This window comes from Purpureocillium takamizusanense, chromosome 4 (genome assembly GCF_022605165.1).
Source record: "Purpureocillium takamizusanense chromosome 4, complete sequence".
Lineage (NCBI taxonomy): Eukaryota > Fungi > Ascomycota > Sordariomycetes > Hypocreales > Ophiocordycipitaceae > Purpureocillium > Purpureocillium takamizusanense.
Genome location: NC_063071.1, coordinates 1,522,816 through 1,548,718, shown reverse-complemented (window position 1 = coordinate 1,548,718; position 25,903 = coordinate 1,522,816). Strand labels below are relative to the sequence as shown.

Below are 25,903 nucleotides of genomic sequence, written 5' to 3'. Positions count from 1 at the left end.
GACAAGAAAGTTCCGGCACGCACCGGTGAACGGGAGGGTCGTACCCGCTGCTTGTTGGGGAGTTGGGCGGTGGGAAAACGTGAATGAAGCTCGGGGCAGTACAAACTACAAAGAAACAAACAATCAAGCAGAGGGTCTGGTCATTGTCGATTCTTGCCAGCTCCTCATAAAGTGAAACCCGACATGTATATCGCAGCAGCAATGGACGACGACGACGACGACGACAACATCTGCATCCACGAGTCTCGACTCTCGAGTCGGCGCCAGTGGTCATGACGCAGGCTCATGGTCCAGCAGCTCCACATGGCACGGCGCCAAGCGAACAACAAGGCTCTCTTGAACCCTCCACTCCCCCCAACGGCGCAGCCAGCAAGCAATCAATCCATCAAGCGGTCCCGCCCTTAACTTTTTTGTTTCGACTGGCTGACGGAATGGATGTCGGCGCTGGTGGCGGCGGACTGTGGCTCCGGCCCCAAGGGGGACGGCTCGCTCCCTGTCCGGTATAAGTGAGGCGTCCGCCACGTTGGAATGGCGTCGCCGCTTCGTCCCGGCTGCAGCGTCTTTTGTTGACCTTGACCTTGTCGTCGGCATCTGCATCCCTCGATTGGATGCTTTGGGTTTTTGCGCGCCGGGTGTGAAAAGGGCAGACATGTCTTATCGGGGTTGCAACGCTGCTGCTACCGCACGTCTTCCGCACCGACGACGCTCCTCGTCGACCTCGTCGTAGCTCGCCGCCGTTGGGTTGGCCTCTCTCATCAGCGGTCAGCGACAGGTGCAGCAATCGACGCACTTGGGTATCCAGCACAAGCGCGCGGAACCATGGCCACCGACAAGCGCACCGACGAGCCCGTCCTGCCGACCACGGCCGCGGCGACGGGCTCCTCGGCCGGTATTGCGCCGCCACGGACCAAGAAGCCTGAGGCCTGGTGGGCGATTCACCCCTTCCGCGGCATGGTCAGTGACCTGCGCCGCCGCGCGCCCTACTATGCCAGCGACTGGCTCGATGCGTGGGACTATCGTGTCGTCCCGGCCACCGTCTACATGTACTTTGCAAAGTACGTCGTTGCCTTGTCCAAATCCCAAATCTCCCGCCCCTTGCTCGCTTCTTCTAACAAGCGTCCAGCATCCTGCCTGCGCTCGCCTTTTCGCTCGACATGTTCCAGAAGACGGGCTCCAACTACGGTGTCAACGAAGTCCTGCTGGCCTCTGTCCTCGGCTCCGTCGTCTTTTCCCTCTTTGCTGCCCAACCGCTCGTCATTGTGGGCGTCACAGGTTCGCCCCATCTTTAGACTCTCCCTCCATGACTAGGTGCTGACCCCATCAGGCCCCATTACCGTCTTCAACTAGTCCGTTCCGCTTGTCCTTGTTTCCAACGGTAACCCAGACTGACCTGTGCAGCACCGTCTACGACATAATGAAGGACTCGGGGGTCGACTACATTTGCTTCATGGCCTGGATCGGCATGTAAGTCTCCTCCTCTACCGGATTCGCCGCGAAAATAAAACCGCGTGCTGACGTTTCAGATGGTCACTTATCCTCCATTGGATCCTTGCCATCACCAACTCGTGCAACTGGCTGCGCTGGGTTACCCGCTTCCCCTGCGACATCTTTGGCTTCTACGTCGCCTTCATTTACCTGCAAAAAGGCATCCAGGTCCTCACTCCACTCGGCGGCGCGGCCCCATTCTATCTCTCCCTCGTCGCCGCCCTCCTCGTCTTCATGGTCGCCTACGTCTGCGGCCAGCTCGGCACCAGCAGCCTGTTTCGTCACCCAGTCCGCGTCTTCCTCAAAGACTACGGCACGCCGCTCACCCTCATCTTCTTCACCGGCTTCGTCCACATCGGCAGGATGGACAGCGTGCCCCTCGAGCGCCTGCCCACCGGCATCGCCTTTGAGCCCACGAGTGGCAGATCCTGGCTCGTCCGCTTCTGGGATCTCAGCGTCAGCGACATCTTCACCGCCCTGCCCTTTGCCATTCTGCTTACCATTCTCTTTTGGTTTGATCACAACGGTATGGCTCCTACTTGCCTTTTCCCCCCCCCTTGGACAAGGCGCTAATACCGGCCAGTCTCCTCCCTCATCGCTCAGGGCAGCGAGTTTCCCCTGCGCAAACCCGCCGGTTTCCACTGGGACCTATTCCTGCTCGGCCTGACCACCGGCGTGGCAGGTATCCTCGGCCTACCGTTCCCCAACGGCCTCATCCCCCAGGCACCCTTCCACACCGAATCGCTCTGCGTGACCAAGGCCGTCCGCGCCGACGAGGAGGACGATGACAAGGTCAAGGATCGCTCAGCGACGGCCTACGCCTTTGAAGCCACTCATGTCGTCGAGCAGCGCGTGTCCAACCTCGCCCAGGGCCTCCTTACCCTCGGCACCATGACGGGTCCCCTCCTCGTCGTCCTCCACCTCATCCCCCACGGCGTCCTCGCCGGCCTCTTCTTCATCATGGGTTTTCAGGCCCTCGAGGCCAACGGCATCACCGCCAAGCTCGTCTTTCTCTCACGCGATACGGCCCTCACCCCGCCGTCGCATCCGATCCGCGCCATCAAGCGCCGTGCCGCCGTCTGGCTCTTCGTGGCCATTGAGCTCATCGGCTTCGGCGCCACTTTTGCCATCACCCAGACCATTGCCGCCGTCGGCTTCCCCGTCTTCATCCTCGCCCTCATCCCCGTCCGCACGCTGCTCCTCCCACGCATCTTCCGCCCAGAGGAGCTCGCCGCGCTCGACGCCCCCACCGCCTCTGACTTTACCATGGAAGGCATCGGCGGCGCCTGGGGCGGCAGCGGCAGCGGCGGCGACACGGCCAGCGGCGACGACACCGCCGTGTCGACCCGCATGCCCTCCCCGTCGGAGCCCCTCTCGCGCGACACCCGCCACCGCGATAGCGTCTTTGCTGGCCCGGGCGGCCCGCGCAAGAGCCAGGAGGACCTCACCGAGATGGGACACGCCCAGAGCGGCCAGAGCACGGCGACGCGGCGCAGAAGCGTCGGCCGCCGGGCCGCCGGCGCATGCAGGGGGAGCTCATCGCACACTCAGGGACCAGCGCCTCTCTAGCACGCACGCAGTATCTCGGGGCTTGGGAAGAACTGGACACATCTGGACATTTTTCACATGAGCGGGCGATATAGTATACCCAGAGGCCGCGGCCTCTTTGATCTTGCAAATTAGAAACGCCCTGGATAAGCGACATATAACGTGCGGCGCTTAGACCCCAGAAGTAATACATGTATCCATGGCACGCTTATGATGCCTGCCGTACATGGTGCCCGTAGCAGTGCTGCCCCAACGCCGAACCCAATGTCATTTACTCGTCATCGTCGCTGTCCACGACGAAGCCGCCCCTGACCCGCGGCCGCCTCGTCACCACCACCGGCGGCGCATCGTCGCCATCGCCGTCGGGCTCTTCACGGGCGGCACCGTCGTCGGGCTGCTTTGTCGCTGCCTCCTCCACCTCCTCCATGTCCACGTCGCCGTCTGCCTCGCGCTCCTCCTCGTCGCTCAGCCGCCTCCTCTTGCGACCCTCGCCCTCGCTAACGTCCACGGGCGTGTCATCCGTATCGCTCTCCGCGGGCTCCTCCTGGCTAGACACCACCTGCTTTGCGAACCGCAAGTCGTCGTCGTCGTGGTCGTCGTCATCGTCATCGTCATCGTCATCGTCATCGTCGTCGTCGTCGTCGCTGACGGCGAGCAGCGCCTCCGACTTGCGCTTCTTGCGGGCCGCCGTCGCCACGCCGCCGCCGGGCAGCTCTCCCGTCGCCGACGCGGCCGCCTTCTTCGCGCGCTCGGCAATGGCGCGCTCGCGCGCGAAAAAGGCCTCGTCCTCGTCCGAGTCGAACTCGTCGTCGCCCTCGCGCACGTATAGCGCCGACTTGATGCGACGCGCCTTCTCGAGCTCCTTTTCGCGGCGGCGGCGCGCCTTTTCGTCCAGCTCCGCCTCGTCTGGAGACTGCTCTGCGCTGCCCGCGCGGCGTCGACGGTGCGTCTTCTTGGCCTTTTTGGGCGCGTCAATGGCTCGGTGTGCCGTCGGCCCGCCGGCGGGGAAGAGCAGCTCGTCGTCGAGCATGGCGTCGTCGTCGCCGTCATCGTCGTCAAAGGCGGCCTTTTTGCGCGGCACCGTCTTGCGCCGCAGCTGGTGCTCGGCGAGGACGCCGTCCTCAAACGTCGGCGGGCTGAACTCGGCCTGGTTTATAAAATGCAGCGAGTCCTTCAGGTGGTCCGCAACGACGTCGTCGGGGATGATCCATACAGAGTCGACCGTTTCTTCCGAGACGGGGCCGAGCCGTTGAAAGCCGCATACCGTCATGAGCAGGCGTAGGTACGAATTCTTGAACATGGCTGTCCGGTGGGTTTGGTCGTCGGGACGTACAGCTATGCACTTAGCGAGACATCGACGGCAGGGGCGGACACAGAAAGACTCACTTATCATGGGGGGCTTCTTGGGCTCTACCTCCCCCACCGGCTCTTCTTCGAAGGGGTCCTCAACCGACGGCAGAGCCTGCCAGGACCGTCGCTCGTTCTCTGCATCCGCCAGCACGCGCTTCACCCAGTTGATGTGGTCGTTTTCGTTCCTGTCCAGCATCGCGCCCACCACGATCGCCACCTGTCGGTCGCGCTCCTCGGTGTGTCGAAACTCCAGCTCCGTCGCCGGCCGCGCTTTGGCCTTGCTGGCCGTCGTCTGTCGCTCGTACCCGTACTCGAGGAAGAAGGCGGTGCCCTGCAGCTTGCTGAAGAGCATCTCCACCACCAGCTCCGGCCGCTCTTCAATCTTCTTGAAGCACTTGCGCAGAATTTGTTTCACGAGCTCCTCCCAGTCCTTGAACGAGCCGGACGACTTGTCGAGCGGCTCAGGGCCCTTGATCATGTTGTACAGCAGATGGATGATGTCCACCCGGAACAGCATGACGCTCATGTCCTGCTTGAACGCGAGGCGGTAAAAGTATCGATGCGCGCGCTTCAGCTGCGCCTCGCTCAGGTCCCGATAGTACTTGGTAAACGTCATGAACGTGTCGACCACGCCCTGCGGAGTGAACCGGGCAGCGAATCTGTGAAAGTCAAACTTGCGCTCCTTGGACGTGCGCTCGGCATTTTGCTCGTCGTCTGCCGACTCGTCTTCGTTGTCCTCGGGGTTGTCGTCGCCGTCTCCCCCGGCCGTTTGAGCGTCTTGCTTCTTGCGCCGTGTGCGCTTGCGCGACCGCACCTGCATGTCCACATTTTGCTTCGAGTACGCCTCGAGGATGCGCAAGTAGTTGTGCACGAGCTCCGTGGCCGCATCGAGGTAGTCAAAGCCCTGGTCCTTGTAGCCGCGTATGATGTTGGCGATGGCGTCGTGTGTCGACTCTTCGTAGAACAAGCGGCTCAGCACGTTCTCGGCGATTTCCTCGTCGTCGTCGTTGCCGCACGCCGACATTTCCTGCACCGTCAATAGGATCTGCGTGAAGCATCGCATCACGGCCGCGAGCTCCTGCCAGTCCTTGTAGTCGTACGACTCGTGAAGCGCCCGGTTGAGCGTGATGAACATTTCCTGGTTCAACACACCGGCCACCAGGTTGAAACTGCTGACGTCGCTCTCGCCGCCACCCGCGCCCTTCTTGGACGCCCGTCTCACGCGCTCGGCTTCCAGAAACCAGGCCACCAGGTAGAAGAACTGCCGCCGGTGATACTGCATGACGTGCGGGGCCTCACGGTCGATGGTCTTGCGCACGTGCTGAAACAGCGGGTTGAAGCCTGAGTCGAGAAACTCCTGGACGAACCCTCGGAGCTGGTCGTTGGCACGGGCGTTGAGCTTCTGCGGCAGGCCCAGATCGCGCTCGTCCTTGTTCTCCTTTCTCGCGCGCCGCGGCGGCTTGAACGTCTTGTTGCCGTCCATCTTTTGATTGCGCGTCGTGGCGTCGGCCAACGCGTCCTGCCCCGACAGCGACGACATCTTGCCGTCGTCGCGCTGGACCCAGACCATGGTCCCAAACCGGTTGTGGCGCGTCGGGCCCTTGCGATTAAATGCCTTGAGCATCGCAGACTCCTTATTCATCATGGCGGACAGCTCGCCGGCCTTGGCCTTGTTCAGCTGTTGCTCGTCCATGAAGAGCTTTTGCTGGTCGACGCGCTTGACGAGGTGGTATATGATTTCCATGACGGTAGTGTCCTCGGTGCGGAACTCGTCCCCCATGTTGGACGCAAGCGTGAGGAGGAAGAGGAAGATGTCTTGGTAGGAGAAGGCATCGATGGTGGCCGATCTCGATATCTGGGTCTCGTCTCCGTCATATTTGACGTTGGGCGGCGGCGCAATCATGGCCATGTTGCGGAGGAAGAACAACACGAGCTTGATGATGCCGTGGTCGCGGGCCGTGCGATCGCCTGTGGGAATGGCCATGGAGGGTAGGGCCGCGCGTACCGCGGTGTGGAGGATGCGGGCGCCGTCAAAGTTGATGATGGCGCGCTTGTACTGCACCTGGGCCAGCTCCAGGACGGGCACGTGTCGGTGGTGGTTGACCGTCATGCGCTCCTTGTCGCGGTCCATGGGCCAGGTCAGCGGGACCATGACCTCGAAGCACGACAGGGCGACGCGGGCCTTGAAGCGGTTGTCCATGGCGTTCTCTGGCCACTGCGCGAGGATGGGGAGCAGGTCGCCCTCGACGAGGTTGGCGTCGAAGAGGCATCGCGCCACGTCCATGCGGTTCGTCTTTTCGTCGTAGAAGCGGATCCATCGTTTGATGTCCCGTAGCACCTCGAGGGCGTCGTCGCCGAGCTGGTATTGGCCGTCGCCGTCCGCGCTGATGCCACCGAGCTGGCCACTTGTTAGCATTGCCCCTGGCATCTCATATCACCAGCCAACCGAGGGCAGCTTACCGCCGAGACGAGCGAGTTGACGTGCGCCCGCACCTCCGGGTGCACAGTGTCCGCAGACCCGTCCAGAGGCTCCATGGTGATGGCGGCAGCTCGATGGTGTCTTTGCGCCGCTGCGGCGTGTTGCGATTGCGGTTGCTTTGCGGTCGTGGAGTGAGATGTCCTTTTACGCGTCTCGACGCGTCGGAACTGGGTGGTCTCGCGTAAAGCGCCGGCCTTGTGGGGCTCATGGCTCCCAATCCAGCACCCACCAAGCCACCCGACCGGCTCCATCCCAACTGGCTGATCCTCGGCAACGCCCGAGAGGCTGTAGTCGGTACAGCGGGCTCCAGCGGGTGCCCGGCGCTGGAAGCTGCCCCGCAAAGGCCGAGGTTACCCATCCAATCCCTTATAGCTCCCCCGGTGCCCATCGCCGACCGACGCCGCTGCAGCTGCTTGCCGACCGTCCGCTCGCACCTCACGACAACCCCCGACCAGCACACACAATGGCCAGCTCAATTCTTCGCATGCGGGCTCTCGGGGCAACGCGCCAGGTGCGCGCCTTCAGCTCGACCCCGCGCCAGCTCGCCGCCGACGTCAAGAGCCTGGGCGTCATCGGCGCCGGCCAGATGGTTCGTCGCCCGGCCCTCCATGCATGACACGTGAAGAGACAAGACGACGACGATGATGCTGACTTTTTGCCGTTTCTCAGGGTCTCGGCATCGCCCTTGTCGCTGCGCAAAAGGCGCAGGTCCCCGTGACGCTCATTGACACATCCGACAAGGCCCTCAGCAAGGGCCTCGCCTTTGCCGGTCCGTCGCAATCGCAGACCCCCCCCCAAGTCCCTACAGAGAGAGACACACACAGATTCGCTGACACCGCCCAGACAAGCTCCTGGCCAAGGACGTTTCCAAGTCGCGCCTCACGCAGGAACAGGCCGACAAGGCGCGCTCCCTGCTCACGCCGAGCACCAAGATGGAAGACCTCGCCGCCATCGACTTTGTCATTGAGGCCGTCCCCGAGATCCCCGCGCTCAAGTTCGACATCTTCCGCAACCTCGCCAACGTCTGCCCCAAGCATGCCATCCTCGCCACCAACACGTCCTCCATCTCCATCACTCGCATCGCCGCCGCCACCACCACCGACCCCACCGACACCTCGGCCTCGTCCCGCGTCGTCTCCACCCACTTCATGAACCCCGTCCCCGTCCAAAAGGGCGTCGAGATCATCAGCGGCCTCCAGACCAGCAAGGAGACGCTCGACACCGCCGTCGAATTCTGCAAGCGCCTCGGCAAGGTCACCTCCGTCTCCGCCGACTCCCCCGGCTTCCTCGCCAACCGTATTCTCATGCCCTACATCAACGAGGCCGTCATCTGCCTCGAGACCGGCGTCGGCGACCGCGACTCCATCGACGCCATCATGAAGAACGGCACCAACGTCCCCATGGGCCCGCTCCAGCTCGCCGACTTCATCGGCCTCGACACCTGCCTCTCCATCATGAAGGTCCTGCATGAGGAGACGGGCGATTCCAAGTATCGCCCCAGTGTCCTGCTCGGCAAGATGGTCGACGCCGGCTGGCTCGGCAAAAAGTCCAGCAAGGGCTTCTACGACTATTAAGCGCTGAATAGATGGATGTATAATTCCGTAGCCCTGTATTACACCTGAGTGCCCGTTAGTAACATAGAGACTTGATAAGTGTTACTGCCGCTAGGTTCTTCATAGTTAATTGAGCTTGGGATCGGGCTGTAAGAGGACTAATAAGATCCGCGTGCCTCGTAACTACCTTACGCTTGCCCCTGTTCTTACAGCAACGAGCTCACCGCAAAAAAGCAGCGTCAGCGCCGAGCGCCGCCCGCAATCCCACCCATTACTGGGCCCTGGCCCCAATAAAGGACTGCCCTGACGCTGCCCAATTGGCGCATCGCACCAGAGCCCTGGACGCATCTCTTTGCTCAGCCTGCTGTTTACGCTCCTGCTGCATCGCGATGGCATCAGCCCACGCCCAGCATCTGCATCAAACCTGCCACCCGCACTCTATTCACGGGGGCAGGGCGAAGAGGCAACGCAGCCATCCCGACAGATGGCTCGGCGCCGCGGAATCCGATCAACACTTTTAACTCTACAACAATACAACATGCGTTCAGCTCAAGAGACGCCTGGCTGCTCGCTGCACGGGAAATGTTTTTCGTCTTCTATTGCTACTTTCACCCAAGGCGAAGAGGCCCGCGCCCCGCGGCATATCTACCGCAATAAGGACCCACCCCAGGAACCATCACGAAAATAAAACGGCAGAGTGCCGGAGTGGTTAACGGGAAGGACTTGAAGCGGAAACTGTTTTTACGACGTGTTTCCAGATTAGATATCCTTTGGCCTTGGCCTCGCAGGTTCGAATCCTGTCTCTGTCGCGTGATTCCTTTTCTTTTTTGCTCGTAGCAGTGCTTGTCTCTGTTTGTCCTCTTTGTTCATTTGTGCATCCGAAAACGTAACGGATTGGTACTTACTCCACGCTGGAGGGGCTGCCTTTTTGCTGGCTGCATTGAACAACTGCGTGGTGAGGCTGGTGAGAGAGAGGTGGGTGAGTGGAACATCACGCATGGGGCAAATGGGCTCGGCCCCAGAGCAAGACAATCGCCACAGAACGTGCCGACGAGTAATCGTATTTCACAATAATTACTTTTTTTTTTTTTTTTTTTTTTTGGAAAGGTGTCATGATCAGAGATGCTCACCTGCTGGCCCGGTACACTGAAAGTCGCGAGGCTGTGGGACTGTTGTCGTGGCCGTGATTGAAACATTGGTGGTTTTGCTGAAGTCCGCCAACTTTGTTCCCCCGGCCAGACAAAGACTAGCGTTGCGACGACGGCTCGAGTCTTCCGGAAATGTCCCCATTTCACACTATTCAGGCTCTTATCGACCTTTGAGCCGTGATGCTACGTGCGCGGAGAGTTCAGTCCCCCAACGGCACGACTTATCCGCTTCATCGTCAGCCAGACAGACAGCTGGGCGTCTTCGGCCATGACCACCAGCGGTAGTCATATTTCCGGCGCAAGCTCCCGCCATTTCCCCGCGACGACAAGTATCCGGGATCGAGCGATCAGGGGGTGATGGGCGGCGATTGGCGCTACGGGAGCATATCCGGGGTGCTTGCTTCCTTACCTGTACTAAGTTGATGGTAGTGCAGCCGCGACAGGGGCAGAGGGGGGAGGGGGGCCGATCAGCCGATGGCGAGGCGGGCGAACCTGCGTCGAAGCATACAAACGGGGCGTTGCATGCCGCATCCCGGTGCCCCGTCTTTTCTCGATGAACCACGCGCAGGACGACGGCTCGTAGTACGTAGCATCTTGTATGAAGTACGAGCAGCGGCCAGGTCATCCGAATCATCCGAATCACAGTCCCGAAGATGTGCTCTCCTAATTCCCTCAGATCCTCATGTCCGTGACGAGGATGCAGTAGCTTGTCGCTTCTGAGGTTGGACTGCGCGGCGGTGGTCGCGTGCCCCCCGGGCGTTCAGTGTTCGACCGCCTCACGGGGAAAAGTGTCTATAGCCTCATATCGCGAACAGACACACGCAAAAGGACCATTAGCTCCGTTTGCCGGGGCGTCAAATGAGTGAGGCCTTTTCATGTACTCGAACGAGCGCCCGGTTGAAGTGCGTCTCGAGCAGCTTCGAGGGCGTATGCGCCGCTCTTGCTCTACGGGAAAACGGACACGGGCATCCATCGACCGACTATAAATGACTGATGCCCGTCCATTGTTTGAGTGTATATCTTGTACTCTAGGAACATTGCTTGTCAATCAAGTTGCTATGTCTTCATCTTCTTCCCGCCACCGTTGTGAGCACCTCGTTGTCCTCTACGAATCAGACAATTACACAATGTCGACGAACGCAGCACTCGTCCCTCGGGCAGTCATATACGATGAGGTTCTGGCCCGGGCTCACTGAAACCCCCCCCCCCGTACGTACTGCTAGCTCAAGTCAAAGTCTCGAAATTGTTCAATCCGCTCATTGGCGTCACTTCAGGGGGAGAGGCTCCGCATGCAACCTGTTCAGGTCGTCACGACCGAGGCGATTCATGAACAAAAACCGACAAATCCCAGGAGGACTCAGATGATTGTGATGGTCAGGACCGGGGGCTCTGCTGGCGGCAGACCCGCGTCTGGCTTCACCAAGGCCCTTGCTCCTGACCATCACAATCATCTGCGACCTCCTGGGCTTTGTCGTGGGCGCGTTGTCTTAACACTCAACCCGACGTCTCTCGTGAGAGACAGCCCCGGTTTATGTTATGTCTTTCAGGCCGTTGGTATTTCTATGCTCTTGCAGCAGAGTTGGGTCGTCAAGCAGAGCTCTGTGGTACTGTACGAGTAGAGGTAGAAGACAGCGAGGTTAGGGGGTTCAGATAAATGCCACTGGTAACACGGATCGATTACTCCGTCTTCCATAAACGTGGCGAGTGTGCTCGCAGTCACGCGTCGCTTCGTAATCTCACAACAAATATGTTGGACGCAGGCCGCCAGCTCAACCCTGGCCATGGCCTGAGAATCAAAGAAACGTAACTGCCAAACCCAAACTCCAAACATGCACGCACGCTACGAATGCTTGCGCTCTCCCCCGCCCACTGGGTGCCACTGCGACTGGCAGAAGCAAACCACGCTGTACACGCCCTCACAATAAACAACGGGAACTCCAAGCCAAGCCTTCAAGTTGTAAAGTCTGGCCTACAGCCCCTCTGTCGGGTTTTGTCACGGAGTATCTCTCTCTAGACGGCCCCGTCTCGGCACTACGCCTCTGCGGGAACCATGTCAGCGCTTGTTTGGGTTGCAATTTGACTTTGCAGATGTCATAGCTTCATGGCTCACACAAGTTTCAGAAATCATGATAGTTGTGCAGTACTATTTGCTACTCCATCTACGAAGTACATGTCCCGTTCAAACCCCCCCCCCCCCCCCTTTTTTTTTCCGCGCCTCCCTATTCCCCATGTCCCTCCACCGAGTTGCGCACCGGCCATACATTCGGCGGGGCGCCGGCCGAGTGGGTCCACACCGGGCCGTCCCCAACGTCAGCGGCGGGGCCGCGGCGGCAATAGCGGCGGCGGCAACGGGTGTCTGGCCGGCCAGGAGGAGATCCGTCTGACTCACACCTCGAGTGCTTTCAGCCGTGCCGTCGCCGACTGTCAATAAGCATTAGCATAACAACGAGCCGTCGAGCATGGACAAGACGAACCTATCGCGACTACAATTCCCTTCCCGCGGCCGTGGGGCCCACAGCCGTAGCGCTGCGGCCCGGGTCGCCATGATGGCAACGATGGTCTTTGCGCGCGGCAGTCAGCCAATGTTTTCCTATTGCATTGCGGAAAACACCCTGGGCAAACTCTTACCATCGCGATATGGCGTGCCCCTTGAGGCTTGGGGCCTTAAAAGTGAGTCATCGGGGCGGGGGACGCTTGCAGGTTGGCTTTGGTGGCCCCCCCGCCCCGGTGGTGAGCATGATGTCAGGAAGAGAAGAAGAAGCGACAAAATTTGGGAGATGGCGTACAAGAAAGACGTGAAGAGAATGCAACATCTGGGCAAAAGGCAAAGAAGGGTTCGCCGCTGCCGCTACTGCGCGTGGCTGTTACTTTCCTTGGCTGGGGCGTTGGAGGAAGGAGCAGCGTAGACAAGTCGACAACCATGCCGACGCTCGCCTGACCATCGAGAGTGGTCTTTCCTAAAAACTGACTCTACTTCGTACATTGCGCAGAGAACGAAGCAGGCGCGCTCCACACAATCAGGCAACGACGTCTTCCCCCCTAGGCTGCGCCACGCCATGCCCTTACCGCGACCGTAGTTTGCCTCCCTCGCTCTCTCCCTAACTTCACCTCCTTCATTTGACCCAGAAACAACGGTCCTGGCGCATCTCGCAGTGCGACCGCATACGGCAGCAGCAAGCGATCACTCCCGTCTGTTAGTACGGAGCGGCACCACCTCCACCCTGCAGACGATTCAGCCGATGGTTGACTTTGCACCTGGGGTGCAACTGGGTTCATGGACGCGTTTGTCGAGCTGAGTTTGCTGTCGCTATCTCTCTCTCGGCCGGGATCCGATGTTATGCCCCGGCAATCACTCCTCGTCCCACATGGTCCCCGAGAGCGCACGCTTCTCGAACCGCGTGCCCGGACTCCGCGGTGGGTCATCAAGCTGCGTGACGCCGACGACGGACATGCAGTGCCCCTGCATCCTATAGACACACACACGCGTGCGCGCCCGATAGCTCCGAGAACGGGGCATCACATCCTAGTATCCTACGCACTCGGAACCAGCAGCACGAAAGAGGGATGCCGAGAAGAACCTGCATGTCCCGTTTATTATGGGGAAGAAGGAGAAAGTACTGGGGGGGCCGGCCCTGGCGGGATGTAACAATCGCATGATGGCGGCGCCCGCGGCGGATCTGGGGCTTTGATTGATTGCGTGCCCCCCCTCGACCCGGCTTCCTTCTTCTCTCCCGGGAAAGGGGGGGGGGCAGGCCAAGACTCAATGCTAACTTCCGTGTTCCGCTCGTGACCCCGACCCCATAGTACGTAGGTAGTAAGTGGTGGTGCTCTAACACGCGCACAGTGGACGCCAAAGGGTGCGCCAAAGGCCCCGATATCTCAACGCGCGACCTCGTCGTCTGGCGCCTTTTACCCTGCCATCCCGTCCGATCGGGCGCTCGGTTGTAGCGTCGATGGTTCTTTCGTGCGGCCCATTCATCAAACCACCCCCTTCCTCTTGGGCGCATACCCGGCGCCCATTTATGATTACCCATGGAGTCAGGTGCGCTTGGCAACGACCAACCTTCTCTCCACCCGCATGAGCTTCAGAGTTCACCTGCAGCAAGCGAGTGAGGAGCCAAGACACCTACCTTAGTACGTAGTACCTACCTGCGTACTTCATCGACCTGGCCCGGGTAATGTGCTCCAAAAGCACTACGAGTCGGGGGGACTCGCTCCTTCCACAAAAACCAACAAAACAACACAATACTGGACCAGGGAAGGGCGTCTACGGCAGCGTGCCGGCATGGACGTTGCGTGACCCTAACCCGTTTACTTGAAACGCCAGGATGGCGAGTCGAGTACTATTCCCTGCCGGCAGGCTTTCGCCGGCGACGAATCGTGCGCCCGCCAGATGCGCTTTCGGGCTCATCAATGCGGACCCCTCCTCCTCCTCCTCGCCGTGGTCGCTCGTGGAGCCACGATATCGTCCCGGATAGGGGCGTCCCAGATTGACCCGTCGTCCCTACGATGCGGTCGAGTTCGATATCGGCATGAAGCCTCATATGAGCGCGCCCCTGGGGCCCCGGGATCAAGCCTGGAACGTGAGCTGGATTGTTGGGGGCCAAGCCAGGCGCGGCCTCAGCGCCCGTCTGTGCATCTTTGCTGGTTCCTTCTTATTGAACGAGACCTTCCACGGATATGAAAACGACAGGCGCGGTTAGCTAGCGCGAGAGTCGCCGGATGGGCGGCCTTCTTTCCCCCAACGTCAGATGGCAGCCGATGATCGTTGACTGAATCCAGCTGCAGTAACGTGTCACCGTTGAACATGCCCGCCGCCGGTAGACAGGGGGATCCTTGCCCCCAATAAACGTATATTGCTACATCCGCAGACCAGCCGTGGAGCGTGCGACCTACAAGCTGTAGGCGACTGCCTCTTCACCACCCTGCAAACTCAAAGCCAGCTACGATAACAATCCATAACATAGCCTTTCGTTTCGTGTTCGCTAGTCGACGCATCAATACCAGATGAATGTCGAGCCCGGAAATCAAGTCTGTCCAGAACGTCAATCGCCCAGCCCCCTTTCCCCAGATGCTCGACGCCGTTCCGGCCGTACAAGGTGATTAAAAGACAGGCGTATAATACAAGTTAGAGATAGTCGTGAAGAAAACCCAGCGCGCGTCACTTGGGCCGCGAGCGGCGACAGTCACCGAAACCGCAGTTGTACAGAAATCAAACGCTTCGCAATGCCGCTGCGCCTCACCCCTGACTGTACCCGACCGAGCCGCTTCCAAAGTAGTCCTTCATCGACGGGGCCGGCGGGTGGGCCGACCCGTCCTCATGGAACGACCTTCCGAAATCGCTCGGTGCGGTGATGGGGGCGCTCAGCTGCGAGTCTGTGTAGTCGTGTACGCCGGGTCGCCCGTGGAAGCGTCGCGGCGAGACGCTCAGCGGGGCCGAGAGGGGAGCCGAAGGATATCCCGTGGAGCTCGCTGGTGGCCCGTCTTGCGTCGCCGATGGGCCGCGACTTGAATAGGGAGGAGAGGTCGGGGCGGCTGTCGATCGATAGGCGTCTCGGAAGCCAAAGTCAATCGCCAAGGAGGTTGAGGACGCCCTGGCACGGGCCGGGGTCTGGGTGGTAGGCTGCCCGAGGCCAAGGTACCCCGGCCCCGAGGAGCCCGACATGTTGCTGCTGCTGCCATCTGCACCAGCCGTCAGTTAGCGCCCAGGGTGGCAGCGGCCGGAGCCGACTTACCGGTGTACGGCTGCGAGTCGAGCGCGCCCATGGCGCTGGGCGGCGCCGATCCGGCCTGGCCCGGGTGATACGAGCCTTGCCGCTCCGGCGGCCCTCCTGAGTAGACGGAGTAGTCGACCGAGTCTGACTTCCAGGAAAGGTTGGTGCGTGGGGACTGGACCGAGTCGGAGGCAGATCTGGGGATCGAGTCCCGCGTGTTCAGGGGCAAGAGGCGCAAGCTGGGGCGGCCGACATGTCCCACGCCCTCCATGCTGCCCTGCTGACCAAGCTGCGGGTTGGACAGCCTCGGGACCGGTATGTGGCCTGGCGGGCCGAATCTTTCGTTGGACGTGGACGAGAGGGGAGACACCAGATCTGCGCTGCCCGCGCTCGCGGGCTGCCCAATGTCCACACCGCCAAAGGAAGGCGTCAGCCCGGTTGGAGACAGGTAGACGTCATCGTTGCGCTGAACGTCGACCATGAGCGGGCGCAGCATGTGGCTGCCGTACGAGGATGGGTTCAGGGGCTTCGGGAGAGTCGACGCGGGGCCCATGCCGTGGACGGCCCCGTAAGGCGAATGCAGCGCCTGCACGTTGTCAAAGTCGTCGGGGACAGCTCTCATCCTGATCATGCGGTCTCGGTCGTCGGCGTTGAGCCGTTTGATTTTCGCGCGGCTGTGGTGATCTGTTAGCGATTCTCTTTCTTCTCCCCCCTGAATCGGTCGTTTGAACATGCCGGTTCTGGAACCAGACTTGGACTTGGCGCGGACTGAGTCCCGGTATCTCGCGCGACAGGCGCTCCCGGTGTGCTGCGTCGGGATGAGGCTGCTTTGCAAACTCGCTCATGAGGAACCGCGTTTGCTGATGAGTGAGCCTACGTCCCCGTTAGCGACGCTGCTGCGCTTGTCACGTTCTCGCTATGATTTACCTGAAGCGCTTCATCTTTCGGCGTGCCGCCAGGCGTTCTGCAGCCGTCTGAGGCCGGTCAAGGTTGTCACCGTCCGGTCCTGCGGCGTCGTCATCGTCTTCGTCCATATCGGCCTCCTCCACTGCCACGTTTTCTCTGGAATCCAAGCCATAATGGCTTGTTGTGGGCTCAGGCCCTGCCTCAGGGCCCAGGACGGTGTGGAAATTGTTCGGTCCCGTCTGTTTGGGAGGTTGACTGACGGCTGGCAGAGGCAGAGCCGGCCCAAACCCCGGCGTCTTGTCTACGAAGGACGATGGTTGGTCTTCGCTTGAGGGCGGGTGCCTCACGTTCTTCGGTGCCAGGAGGTCCCCCGTGCACCGAAGCCCCTCCAGCGGTTCGCTTGTCTTTTTGACGCCGTTGTCCTTTGCCAGCGGCGTCCGCCGGAGATCTCCGCCAGGCCCGGCGAAGACGCTTGATTCTTGATGGGGAAGGTACGAATATTGACTCTGCCACTCGGGCTGGACAGGTAGTGGCAGCTCGTACCTGTCGGACATGCGTGGAGACTGTGGCCGGCGAGCTGACGAGCTGTTTTTGCGTAGCGGCCAAGGGGTGTGATCCGAGTCACAAATTCGAGTGATGAGCATTGATGGAGATTCTCCTTCCCAGCTCGGACTTGTCAAAGGGAAAATGTACTCGGGTGGCAATGGCCAAAGCAAGGCAGATGCGTTCGCCGTGCCGTGGGAGCTGACTGGTTCTTATGTGGGCAATTGTTCCCCGAGAACTCAATCCTTGCTGTATCGAGCTCGGAAATCAAATGGCGGATCGAGTGTGAGCGGCAATGTCCGGGCGGTAAGCTTGGAACGGAGCAAGCAGGACAGGGTACGGCAAAACACGTGCTCGAAGGTGAGCGGCTGGGTGCGAGGTGGTAAAGAATGTGCTGCGTCCTTGACTCCCGATGCCGTCAATGTGTCGTGGGCTCGCGGGGTGGACTGAGCAAGCTCAGCGGAGAATAAGAGGGCAGTGGCCGTGGGTTATCAGGCACTCATGAAAGCTCAGCTCGATCCGACCCCGGAAGCCAATGAGACGTGTGCGGGCAGGTTGTGCTCCAGACTATTGCGGGAGGCGGGTTGGGAGAGGGTGGCATCTAGCTTGGCCTCGCAGTCCACGGGGTAGTATCAGGGATACTACAATGGCATTCAAGAGTCGGCAGGAGACCATCGGCTCGTGTGGGGACCCCCGGGGGGAGTGTCGTCCGCTGGCGAGACACAGTCGACCGTCTTGGGTCGGGAGTGATGATGCGCCTCGCAGGGAAACCGATGTGCGATAGATGGCGAGCCGTAGTTATGCCTGCGTCTTTGCCCGCGAGTTGTCAAACTCGAGTCGTGGATGTGTTTGCAGGTGTAGCAAAGTGCAGCGCCTCATCCGTGGCAGCGACGAAGAGAGGGCCGACTCAGAGCCCATCACTCGACGACGCAGCCACCCCTGCAAGCGGAGATCGATGGGGGAGTATGGTGGGGATGTGTGTGGTGCTTGATGAAAGGATGGCAGTGGTTGACTGGCGGTTGACGGACGGCTTGAGGCCTTCTAGATTCTGCAATGCTGGACCCCGGTCTCGTCGATTGCCTGCCCTTCCATGTACCTCTTGTCCTGGAAGGCGGTCCGTCATGCGTCCTGCGCCGACGCAACAGCTCACCGGCCAGATACCGGGCGCTTCCCAGTTCAGCACAGGGCAGGGAACGTTGTATGTCGATTTTCAGAACACAGCCAGGCTTACTTGAGGCTCTTAGGGGAGGACGCTTGGACGACACCTCCGACGTTTGCAGGTCGCTGGCCTGCGGTTCTAAACAGACACACAAGGGGCCCAACATGCGTGCGCAGGCCGAATCGTCGAGCAACACAAATGCAAAGGTCCGCTTCCCAAGTCCACACGGGGGCGAGTGGGAACTGATGCGCCTCATTCTCGGAGCCATGGTCCCCAAGGGAGGGTGCGCGGCGAGGAACCCACGGCGAGCGTGGGCGGTTGGTACCCTGGCGATACCAACAGCACATGAAGCCAAGGCCGGTAGAAGCGTCGAGAGAGGCAAAGGGGCCAGGACTAGGGTTGTTCAACAAGAAACGTGGACTCCACAGCCAAAGGGCAGCTTGGCCGGTGCGTCTGCAAGGCGCTCATTGGCTCTCCCTCACACGCACTGCGTCGAACTGTGCAGTTGAACGCCTGACCCTTTTGTTCAGAGTCCGACCAAGGTCAGTGGAACCAGCAGAAACCGGGGGGGCGGGCCACGGAGGGGCGTGACAATGGAGAGCGCATAGGCGGGGAGGGGGGGCGTGTGAGAAGGACGGGGGGGGGGGCAGAAACCCAGAGCGAGCGGCCGGGGTGCGGGAAGGTCGGGTCACAATGGACCAGGCTCGCGCCGTGCAAGGGTGCAACCGACACCCGTAAAAAGGACCAAGAGGGCGAAAAAGGCTGACGATGCCCTTGTGGCCGGCGAGCGGGGTTTGAGAACATGGCCTGGGCGGCGGCGGCGAGTTATCCAGATTACATACTGGCAGGCGACTTGATCAGTTGCGGCACCGGGCCTCGGAGATCAACAACGTCGTCTCAAGATGACGGGGTTCGAGACACAGCGTGGGTGAGATACATGTAAGCAGCGCCGACGAGAGGCGGCGCAACGACTTTCCAGGGGGAGCCCGGGGGCGATGAGCGAGGCTGGATTGTGTAATCGGACTGCTGCAATGCAAGCCACGTCGAGCAGCAGCAATCTCTCGGGACCATGCCGAACCGCGAAGACGAAGAAACCACAGGGACCGGCGGCGAGCAGACGTTTCTGGTGGCGTCTTTCGTGGGAAACAGGCCGAGTGCGTGTGCTGGTCCCCCCCCCTCCACCCCCCATCATGTCCGGCAACTGGCTCAATTGACGGGGCCTGGGCAGCTCATGCGTGCCTCGCGGCTTCTCCACGATGACGATGTCGTTGCGCTCTCGTCGGGCCCCTCAGCTGGGTCGGGCGAACAAACAGGCCACGGTTGCGCGCGTTTCGGCGGCCAGGACAGCTGACGAGGGAGCGCTTGGAGACGTTTTGGGGGCGACCTACATACCTCGGCCAGCAAGTCATGGCCGTGGCGGGTGTGTATAAGTCGTCATGCAGGAGCACGCCTAGCGTGCCATGCAAGTCATGCCGTAGTCTGGCCTGGTTCCCTGCGTTCGGTGTCGCCCATTGGGTCGGGAGGGAGGATGGCCCTGTGGCACCCCAGGCAGTTGTGTTGATCTATGGTCTGATGGACGGGGGCAGCCCACGCGCCGTCGTCTGAAGGCCAAGGAGGACCGACACGCGGCATTGGGGAACGTGGCGCGGCCCGGCGGTTGCGCGGTCGGTCGCGTTCCCGTCAAGAGGATACCTACCTGCCTACTAACTACCCCGACGGCGCAGACGACGGACGATTCCAACAACAGACGCGAGAGGCATCTAGTATCTCAGTTGTCAATTTCCCAGCCAGACGCGGACGCAACACGGCAGTCCTACAATTTGGGCAGCCCAACAGTCGCGCAAGGGGCGGCGGGCGATGCCGTTTCATCTTTGGCCGGGGGGCCGCGCGGGCGGTTGAACAAACGGACTGCAAGCACCGTCTCGTAGACTGGTGTCTTTTCCCCTCCCTCCCTCTCTCGCACTCTTTGCTATCTTTCATCCAAGGAACGCGGACCTGACAAGTGGATGTCGACGTCTTCGAACCCGCCGATCCTCAACGACTTCCTTTTCGGCATCCTAGCGAAGGGATCGTGCGACTGGCGGCAGTGGACCGCCTCCGGCCCTCGCGGGGTCCCTTCATTTCTGCCCGCCGGGATGGCGAGGGTGCGGCGTACGCATGATCGGGTGCTTACTGGTTCCCTTGGTGGTAGGCATGTTTCGCAGGCCTTCGCCGCAACCGCAGCAGCCGGGAAAGCGGATTTTCTGCAAGCGATGCCTCGCGGGCTCGTACAGTACAGTACGCATGTACGCACAACGTCTCCGCGGCCGATTTGGCGCCACTCCGTTTCAACGGCCGCCTCAGCACGTAGTGGGCCAGCCCTGGCAAGGTCTGGCAAATTAAGCTACCCGCTTGTGTACGGCGGCGACTAGGGCTGCGTACCGTGGTCGCGGATTGGACCCAGTTCCTGAGCCGCAGGCAACATGGCAAGCCCTTGTGTTCCTGTGGCTTGCCGCAACTTGTTGAGACATACACCGCGGGGCTCAGACTCTCGATCGACTTCCGCCAGCAGTCTCTAGGATCGTCGTTCTGGTCCTCGGAAATCGCAACAACTTCAATGTTGGTGGTCTGCGGAGCGGCCAGGCAGCTAGGCGTTGCGACGATCGACTCGCCTCCGCTGGCTCGCGCAAATCGGCAAAACAAGGTCCAGCGCATGGCTTTGTTCCTGGCCTTTTCCGTAAAAGTTTTAGAATGTATCGCTGATCTGCAGGCCAGCCACACCCGATGCCGTCGAGGGACTCTTGGCGGGGGTAGATGGCTGCATTGCCAGAGAAGCCTTCGCAAGGAGTGGCTAGGCAGTTAGCCGTGAAGCCGGAGACACAGCGACTGCGTTCCTGGCACATGGGTACGAGGCAAAGATGGAATTTCCTGTGCTCCAGGATGCAGGCGGCATCTGTGACGACCAGGATGCGGAGTATTGCATTCGTGTTTGGGGTTCTCCGGACAAGGGGCCCTGGGTCTTTCGCAGTTTGGTCCTGTTCTCGTACAGTCGTAGTGCTCCTTGTCCACCCCGGTTCCAATCCTGGCCGGCCGACGTGCGTCGTTCGACAGCACAAGTGCGCAGTGCGTCTCGTCAATCGCGTTTCGCTGCAGCATGTGGAGTCGGCCCCTGTTAGGCTTGATGGGGGCCGAGAGATGGCCTGGTAGCCTCGTCATCTGAAGATATGTACTTTGGATGAGTAGATAGATTGTCATCCCGCCTATTGCGCCGCGAAATAGATATTGACGACCAAGGGTTCGCCGAAATCTGATAGATTGCTACCGCTGCAGATTTCAGGAGCCTTTCGGCCGTCTTTCTCAATGCAACATCGAGCGCGCTATTGCGCAGTCCATTCCGCCGTCCCTGGACGGTAGAGGGGCGAGGCCTCGGGGCCTCGAGGTCTCGAGAGCGGCCAGAAAAGCCACGTCGTGCAGGCACGCTCTCCCACATCTGTCGCGAAACAAGCTGGTGGAATTAGGGAGCTATGCGAACCATGGATCTGCCTACAATAGCTGGCATCGGCCTATACCGTGCTCCACGGCATGCGTAAATGAAGCAAATGCCGGGCCAGTGCGAAGTAGTGGACCTGCTGAAAAGAGTAAGCCGCTATCCTCATTACACGCGGCGGCAAAGTCAACGGAAAGAAGCGGCGGTCTGAGGCTCGACGTGTTCAAAGAGAGGATCGATCGAACCGGTGTATATGCACTAGCTTTCAACGCGTGGCGGCGACATGGTTACATCGTGTCATTGAGCGCCTCTCTCACGTCGACGATGGCTTGGTAAGGTAGGTACAATCTTCATTCCCAACGAATGCGCAGCGCAGGCCGGGCCTGGAGAGCCGAGCCGAGTCTACCATGGCCTCAGGCATCTTCATCTGGGAGGCAGGTGCGAACAAGCGTAGGGCAACAGCCGGGGTTTCTGCGTCGCTCCTGCTGCAAAGTGATGGCCGGTTGCTTTACGAGTCTACACCGCCTGCTCCTCGATTGACAACGCCACGCCTCGATGAAAATCTTCAATGCCAGTTCCGGGCATCAAAACGAGAAATGCCAGCCTCTGCGCCTCGTCTCTGTATCGCCTGCCCGAGCCGGACACCCATCAAGCGTCACGCAAACGCTTCCAGAAGCACCGTGCCGCGGGGACAGGTACGACGCCCAATGGGAGCCCACGCTCAACGTCATCCTCGGCACGGAGCGCAGAGGCTAGCATCAGAAAAGGAGGTGCCAAGACGATGCGACGAGCTATACCATGCGACTGCTGCTACTAGGTATCTACATCGTACTCGGATTACACTGGCAGAAAGCGCCTACCGGGGCGTGGCAGGTCGCCGTCGAAGTTCTCGCCAACGTCCTCGTTGACGATAATGACACGGGGTCCGCCCAAACCGACCGGGCCGCGATGTGACTCTGCGCTCAACGACCATCGTATATGCAAGGGTCGAATAATCAAGGGTGCTAAAGTGGCTGTTGGTTCGCGGCAGGTTTCGGCTGATTGACTGCCAGGTGAAGAATGTCGTCGTCAAGTTGATGACGATCGCCCCGAGGTAACCTCCCTGGGATCCAGACGTGGCCTGGCCAGTCCCGTATTGTCTGTCGTCTGTATCCCCTGGCCTGCTTTCATCGCCAGCCCGGCCCTCCAGCTCGCCCCTGGCAGTTCGCGGGTTGACCGTCTCCCAGATGGGTTAGCCCACGCCGCTGCGGGTAGCTGTCGAACCTGCAAGACCAATCCAGTGTCGTTGATTGACTTCACACGAACCGCGGCGGTCCGGAGGCACTGGGTCATTGATGGTGTATGGGATCTGGATCTTGTTCGGCTCCGCATCGGTTATCAATCAATCACGGCCATTAATGCTCCACAGGTTCATGCAACCATACTCAGCCCCGAGACGCAGGGGAGATTGGACCCCTTCGTCCGGAGCGTTCCTTTGGGTGAGCGTGGTCATGATTGCTGAGTCGAAGGAGTGTGGGCTGGTTGCAGATGCTGATGGTGGCGATGTCCGCCCCGACTGTCGCATGATCACCAGACTCGATCCGGTAAAATTTCATGTAACGCGGCGACACATCCGACTCCATGCAGCCGAGGGCATCGTTTACCCACAGCTGGCTAGAGGATCTGCGGCATGGCTACGGCAGTGACCGGCGGATCGCCCTCCCTTTGGCCACACTTTCCTCTTCGGGCTTCAGCCTTTCTCTTGATTTGAGTAAAGTACGTAGACGACATGGCATGGCTTGGAAATGCCCAGCCAAGCGAAGAACCGAGCCAAGTGGTTTTATTTCATCTACTATCGGAAAAGGGCATTAACACGGAGAGAGCCGGGCCAAATGCAACAGCTCGCACTCTTCGGGCTGCAGGATGCACAAGATACGGTCAGCATGATCCATCCCGCTCAATGCTCGTCATGGCCCGCCGCTGCGTTCTGGCCTTGCAATAAACTACGCTCCAGGCCGCAACTCGCGGCAATCGACCCACTCATCAGCCAGCGTCAAAGGGCAATTCTACCGCGAATCTGTGTGAAACGAGGCCCTGAGCTTCGCTCACGGGTCGTTTCGCACGCATTGCTGTGGCTACTGAGCTTCAATGCCGCCAAGAGCCGTTGCGCACGGCCACCCGAGACTGCCACCCGAGCCATAAAGTGAGGGCGATGCGATGCGATGCGATGCGCACACCCCCCTTCCTCCCTCTAGGTGCATGAATGGCGGCGCCAGGCTTGGGAATCAAGCACTCCTCCGGCGGCTCCCGATCCCGGTATGATTCGGGGCGTAGGCGTGGCCCTGTCTGAGCGGTGTGGGAACGCCGGCAGGCAGCCGCGCCCGTCGTGAGTCGTGACCGCAGGCGCGTTTATTATCGCGTTGATATAGAACCCTGTGGTCATGTCCCGGGGTTCCATAGCATAAATGCACGCGTCAGGTTGCCTCGGGCCTCGTTCCCGGCGCCTCTTACTTAGCCCTTGGGGATTAGCCGCCAAGCGCGCGCAACGGACTCTGCACTTTCGCTGTTACGAATAAGCGCAATGCGTCGTTTCAGAATCACGCAAGGCGGCGCACAATGCATGCCGCGCTCACAATAGATGTTTATGCGGTTCCGGACTCGAGGTCACGGGTTTGGAGACCTGAATCGTATTCAACATCCGGCTCTCCTGCCCCTCACCACTGCGCTGCTTGTCTGACCCTCCGCGCTGACCGTGGACTCTACAGACCGAAAAACTTGCGTGGCTGCTGCATAGCAAATGCTCCTCCCGAGGAGTACGCGCGTCCGGCGTGAGGCTCACGCCGCAGGTCTGACAAAGTATCCTAACCATATGCCTCATCCACTCCGCGAGCTGTGTGCGACCAGCTCCTCGAGCAGCAAGTGTGACGGGATGATGCAAGTCCTTTCACATCCTGGGCCGCGATACCGATTTCGACGAGGGAGCATTGGTTGACAGGCCCTTTGCTTTTGACAATACGACTGCGTTGCGATTGGTATCGGGTCAACGCCTTTCTGCCGACCGAGCCACTAGAAATCCTGTTGTCTGACGACAGGATGGCGGTCCTACCAAAGCGGCCTAAGACGACCGGACTCTTGACCGGGTAGTCTCATCAGAGTAACACCCAGGTAACCGTGTTTTCGCGTCTTGTCATCACTATGACAGGGCCGCGAGTTAGTAGGTGATGGGTATATGCATTACTAGCTGACTGACTGGCTGCGATTTCCGCGGCCAAGGGTTAGATGAAGGGAAGTTAATCGGCGCATGGATCTCAACCACAAGCCCACGAGTCTTGCGATCTGAAGAGCCCTTCGGTTGAGTAATCAAGTAGCACATCATAGTTGGACATACTGGGGGCTTCTAGGAGGGCACGTTCTTTCACTGCAGCTCGAGGGTTCGCCATTCGCTGGCGCAATTATGTGCATAATGCCGGCTGACTGGCAGATGGGCCGGGCGCGCGCTCAACGCGCAACGGTTACATTCCAAGGCGCCGTGTGATTGCCATTATGCAGAAGGTTCTGAAGCGGACATAGTACGTCCCTGTGCCTGACACGTCATATCGAAGCCGGCCATTAGATGTGCACGGTGCGCGTGGTTAAGCCCGGTTCGAATTGAGTGTCAAGCAGACAAGAATGGTTACCCGCGACTAGGACTCTGCCTTTTGTGCAGTGAGTGGCCGCCAGTTTGTGGCAATAGAACCGCCGAGAGAAAAGGCCCAGCATGTGGTTCTTGACACATGTTCGCATAGATTGCGCATCGGAGGAACACATCTGAGCATCGAGACATGACGATCACAAAGCGCGCCTAGAGCGACCGATCAGTCTGGGCTTCGGTGATGCGGCAAGTCAAAGAAGTGTGATTGCGCCAGTCAGGAAGTGCCAAATATCCCCAGATAGCCAAGCGGTTGGCGATGGCATAGAAGCGACCGCCGACGCAGCCAAGCGCTGTAGGATTACCAATTTACTATCATCACGCTGGCGAGCAGCCGCGGCCATTACTTTCACGCACCTTGAGAGCAGGGCGCGACGATAGGAGCCTCTGGTTCCGGGCCAATCATGCTGACACGAGCAGTCAAGCGTTGGCCATCACGGTGGCATGGTGGCACAGCGCATCGGCGCAGGAAAAAATGTCACTTGCATCAGGTCATCACCGCATCATGGCAGCCGCACGAGGGGCCCTCGTGATGATGGTTTTAGGCAAGGTTGAAGAGTTTTTTCTCGACCACGTATCGGAGCCGTCAGCAATATCGAGCTGAGCAGAGTCAGGAGCGTTCGCTGGCGAAGATGTGACGATGTGGTGGTCTTGGTCAAATGTTATGATGAATCAAAAGGAAAGGAAAATTCCAGCGCCAGCCGAGCTGGAGAAAAGTGTGGTTGGAGCCGGCACGTGACCAGACCAACGGGGAATCAGGCATCCAGGAGATACACACCGGCGGGCAACAGCCAATTAGCGACACTCGGAGAAGCCCCGGCGACACCGCAGGCGAGACCCACTTGCCTTGCCGGCCCGGTCTTGGACTCGCTGCGCTGCATCGAG

General features: G+C 60.1%; 4 protein-coding genes and 1 non-coding gene across 6 annotated transcripts; 3 read left to right on the top strand and 2 right to left on the bottom strand.

Moving 5' to 3' along the window:
* Positions 1-396: 396 nt before the first annotated feature.
* Positions 397-3,237, top strand: JDV02_005129 (uncharacterized protein). Of its 2 annotated transcripts, XM_047986389.1 has the most exons (6): positions 397-1,055; positions 1,124-1,272; positions 1,325-1,346; positions 1,399-1,464; positions 1,524-2,011; positions 2,069-3,237. In XM_047986389.1, exons 1-6 carry the CDS (start codon positions 820-822, stop codon positions 3,052-3,054), a joined length of 1,947 nt encoding a protein of 648 aa, XP_047842371.1. In that variant the 5' UTR covers positions 397-819; the 3' UTR covers positions 3,055-3,237. The 2 variants fall into 2 exon arrangements, with proteins under 2 accessions (XP_047842371.1, XP_047842372.1); XM_047986390.1 differs by having other exon boundaries at positions 1,325-1,464.
* TOF1 (Topoisomerase 1-associated factor 1) lies at positions 3,117-6,999 on the bottom strand. The gene is made up of 3 exons (XM_047986388.1): positions 6,844-6,999; positions 4,420-6,781; positions 3,117-4,368 (listed from the first exon to the last, which is right to left on the bottom strand). Exons 1-3 carry the CDS (start codon positions 6,916-6,918, stop codon positions 3,305-3,307), a joined length of 3,501 nt encoding a protein of 1,166 aa, XP_047842370.1. The 5' UTR covers positions 6,919-6,999; the 3' UTR covers positions 3,117-3,304.
* Positions 7,000-7,286: 287 nt separating this feature from the next.
* On the top strand, positions 7,287-8,592 carry JDV02_005127 (3-hydroxybutyryl-CoA dehydrogenase). The gene is made up of 3 exons (XM_047986387.1): positions 7,287-7,451; positions 7,532-7,631; positions 7,706-8,592. Exons 1-3 carry the CDS (start codon positions 7,326-7,328, stop codon positions 8,434-8,436), a joined length of 957 nt encoding a protein of 318 aa, XP_047842369.1. The 5' UTR covers positions 7,287-7,325; the 3' UTR covers positions 8,437-8,592.
* Positions 8,593-9,106: 514 nt separating this feature from the next.
* On the top strand, positions 9,107-9,224 carry JDV02_005126. Its single transcript has one exon. It is a non-coding gene; the product is annotated as a tRNA-Ser (tRNA).
* A 5,178-nt stretch (positions 9,225-14,402) lies between these two features.
* JDV02_005125 (uncharacterized protein) lies at positions 14,403-18,442 on the bottom strand. The gene is made up of 4 exons (XM_047986386.1): positions 16,205-18,442; positions 16,013-16,150; positions 15,299-15,951; positions 14,403-15,245 (listed from the first exon to the last, which is right to left on the bottom strand). Exons 1-4 carry the CDS (start codon positions 16,825-16,827, stop codon positions 14,803-14,805), a joined length of 1,857 nt encoding a protein of 618 aa, XP_047842368.1. The 5' UTR covers positions 16,828-18,442; the 3' UTR covers positions 14,403-14,802.
* Between the last annotated feature and the right edge of the window lie 7,461 nt (positions 18,443-25,903).

What these genes read in the sequence shown, in the direction of transcription:
- JDV02_005129 (XM_047986389.1), top strand. Translation starts at nt 820, where the DNA reads ATGGCCACCGACAAGCGCACCGACGAGCCCGTCCTGCCGACCACGGCC. An exon ending in CGTCATTGTGGGCGTCACAG is followed by an intron (nt 1,273 to 1,324) that starts GTTCGCCCCATC and finishes TGACCCCATCAG; the next exon opens with GCCCCATTACCGTCTTCAAC. An exon ending in TTCATGGCCTGGATCGGCAT is followed by an intron (nt 1,465 to 1,523) that starts GTAAGTCTCCTC and finishes CTGACGTTTCAG; the next exon opens with ATGGTCACTTATCCTCCATT.
- TOF1 (XM_047986388.1), bottom strand. Translation starts at nt 6,918, where the DNA reads ATGGAGCCTCTGGACGGGTCTGCGGACACTGTGCACCCGGAGGTGCGG. An exon ending in TCAACTCGCTCGTCTCGGCG is followed by an intron (nt 6,782 to 6,843) that starts GTAAGCTGCCCT and finishes ACAAGTGGCCAG; the next exon opens with CTCGGTGGCATCAGCGCGGA. An exon ending in CAAGAAGCCCCCCATGATAA is followed by an intron (nt 4,369 to 4,419) that starts GTGAGTCTTTCT and finishes CTAAGTGCATAG; the next exon opens with CTGTACGTCCCGACGACCAA.
- JDV02_005127 (XM_047986387.1), top strand. Translation starts at nt 7,326, where the DNA reads ATGGCCAGCTCAATTCTTCGCATGCGGGCTCTCGGGGCAACGCGCCAG. An exon ending in TCATCGGCGCCGGCCAGATG is followed by an intron (nt 7,452 to 7,531) that starts GTTCGTCGCCCG and finishes GCCGTTTCTCAG; the next exon opens with GGTCTCGGCATCGCCCTTGT. An exon ending in CAAGGGCCTCGCCTTTGCCG is followed by an intron (nt 7,632 to 7,705) that starts GTCCGTCGCAAT and finishes GACACCGCCCAG; the next exon opens with ACAAGCTCCTGGCCAAGGAC.
- JDV02_005125 (XM_047986386.1), bottom strand. Translation starts at nt 16,827, where the DNA reads ATGCTCATCACTCGAATTTGTGACTCGGATCACACCCCTTGGCCGCTA. An exon ending in CGAAAGATGAAGCGCTTCAG is followed by an intron (nt 16,151 to 16,204) that starts GTAAATCATAGC and finishes ACGGGGACGTAG; the next exon opens with GCTCACTCATCAGCAAACGC. An exon ending in CGACTCGCAGCCGTACACCG is followed by an intron (nt 15,246 to 15,298) that starts GTAAGTCGGCTC and finishes CGGCTGGTGCAG; the next exon opens with ATGGCAGCAGCAGCAACATG.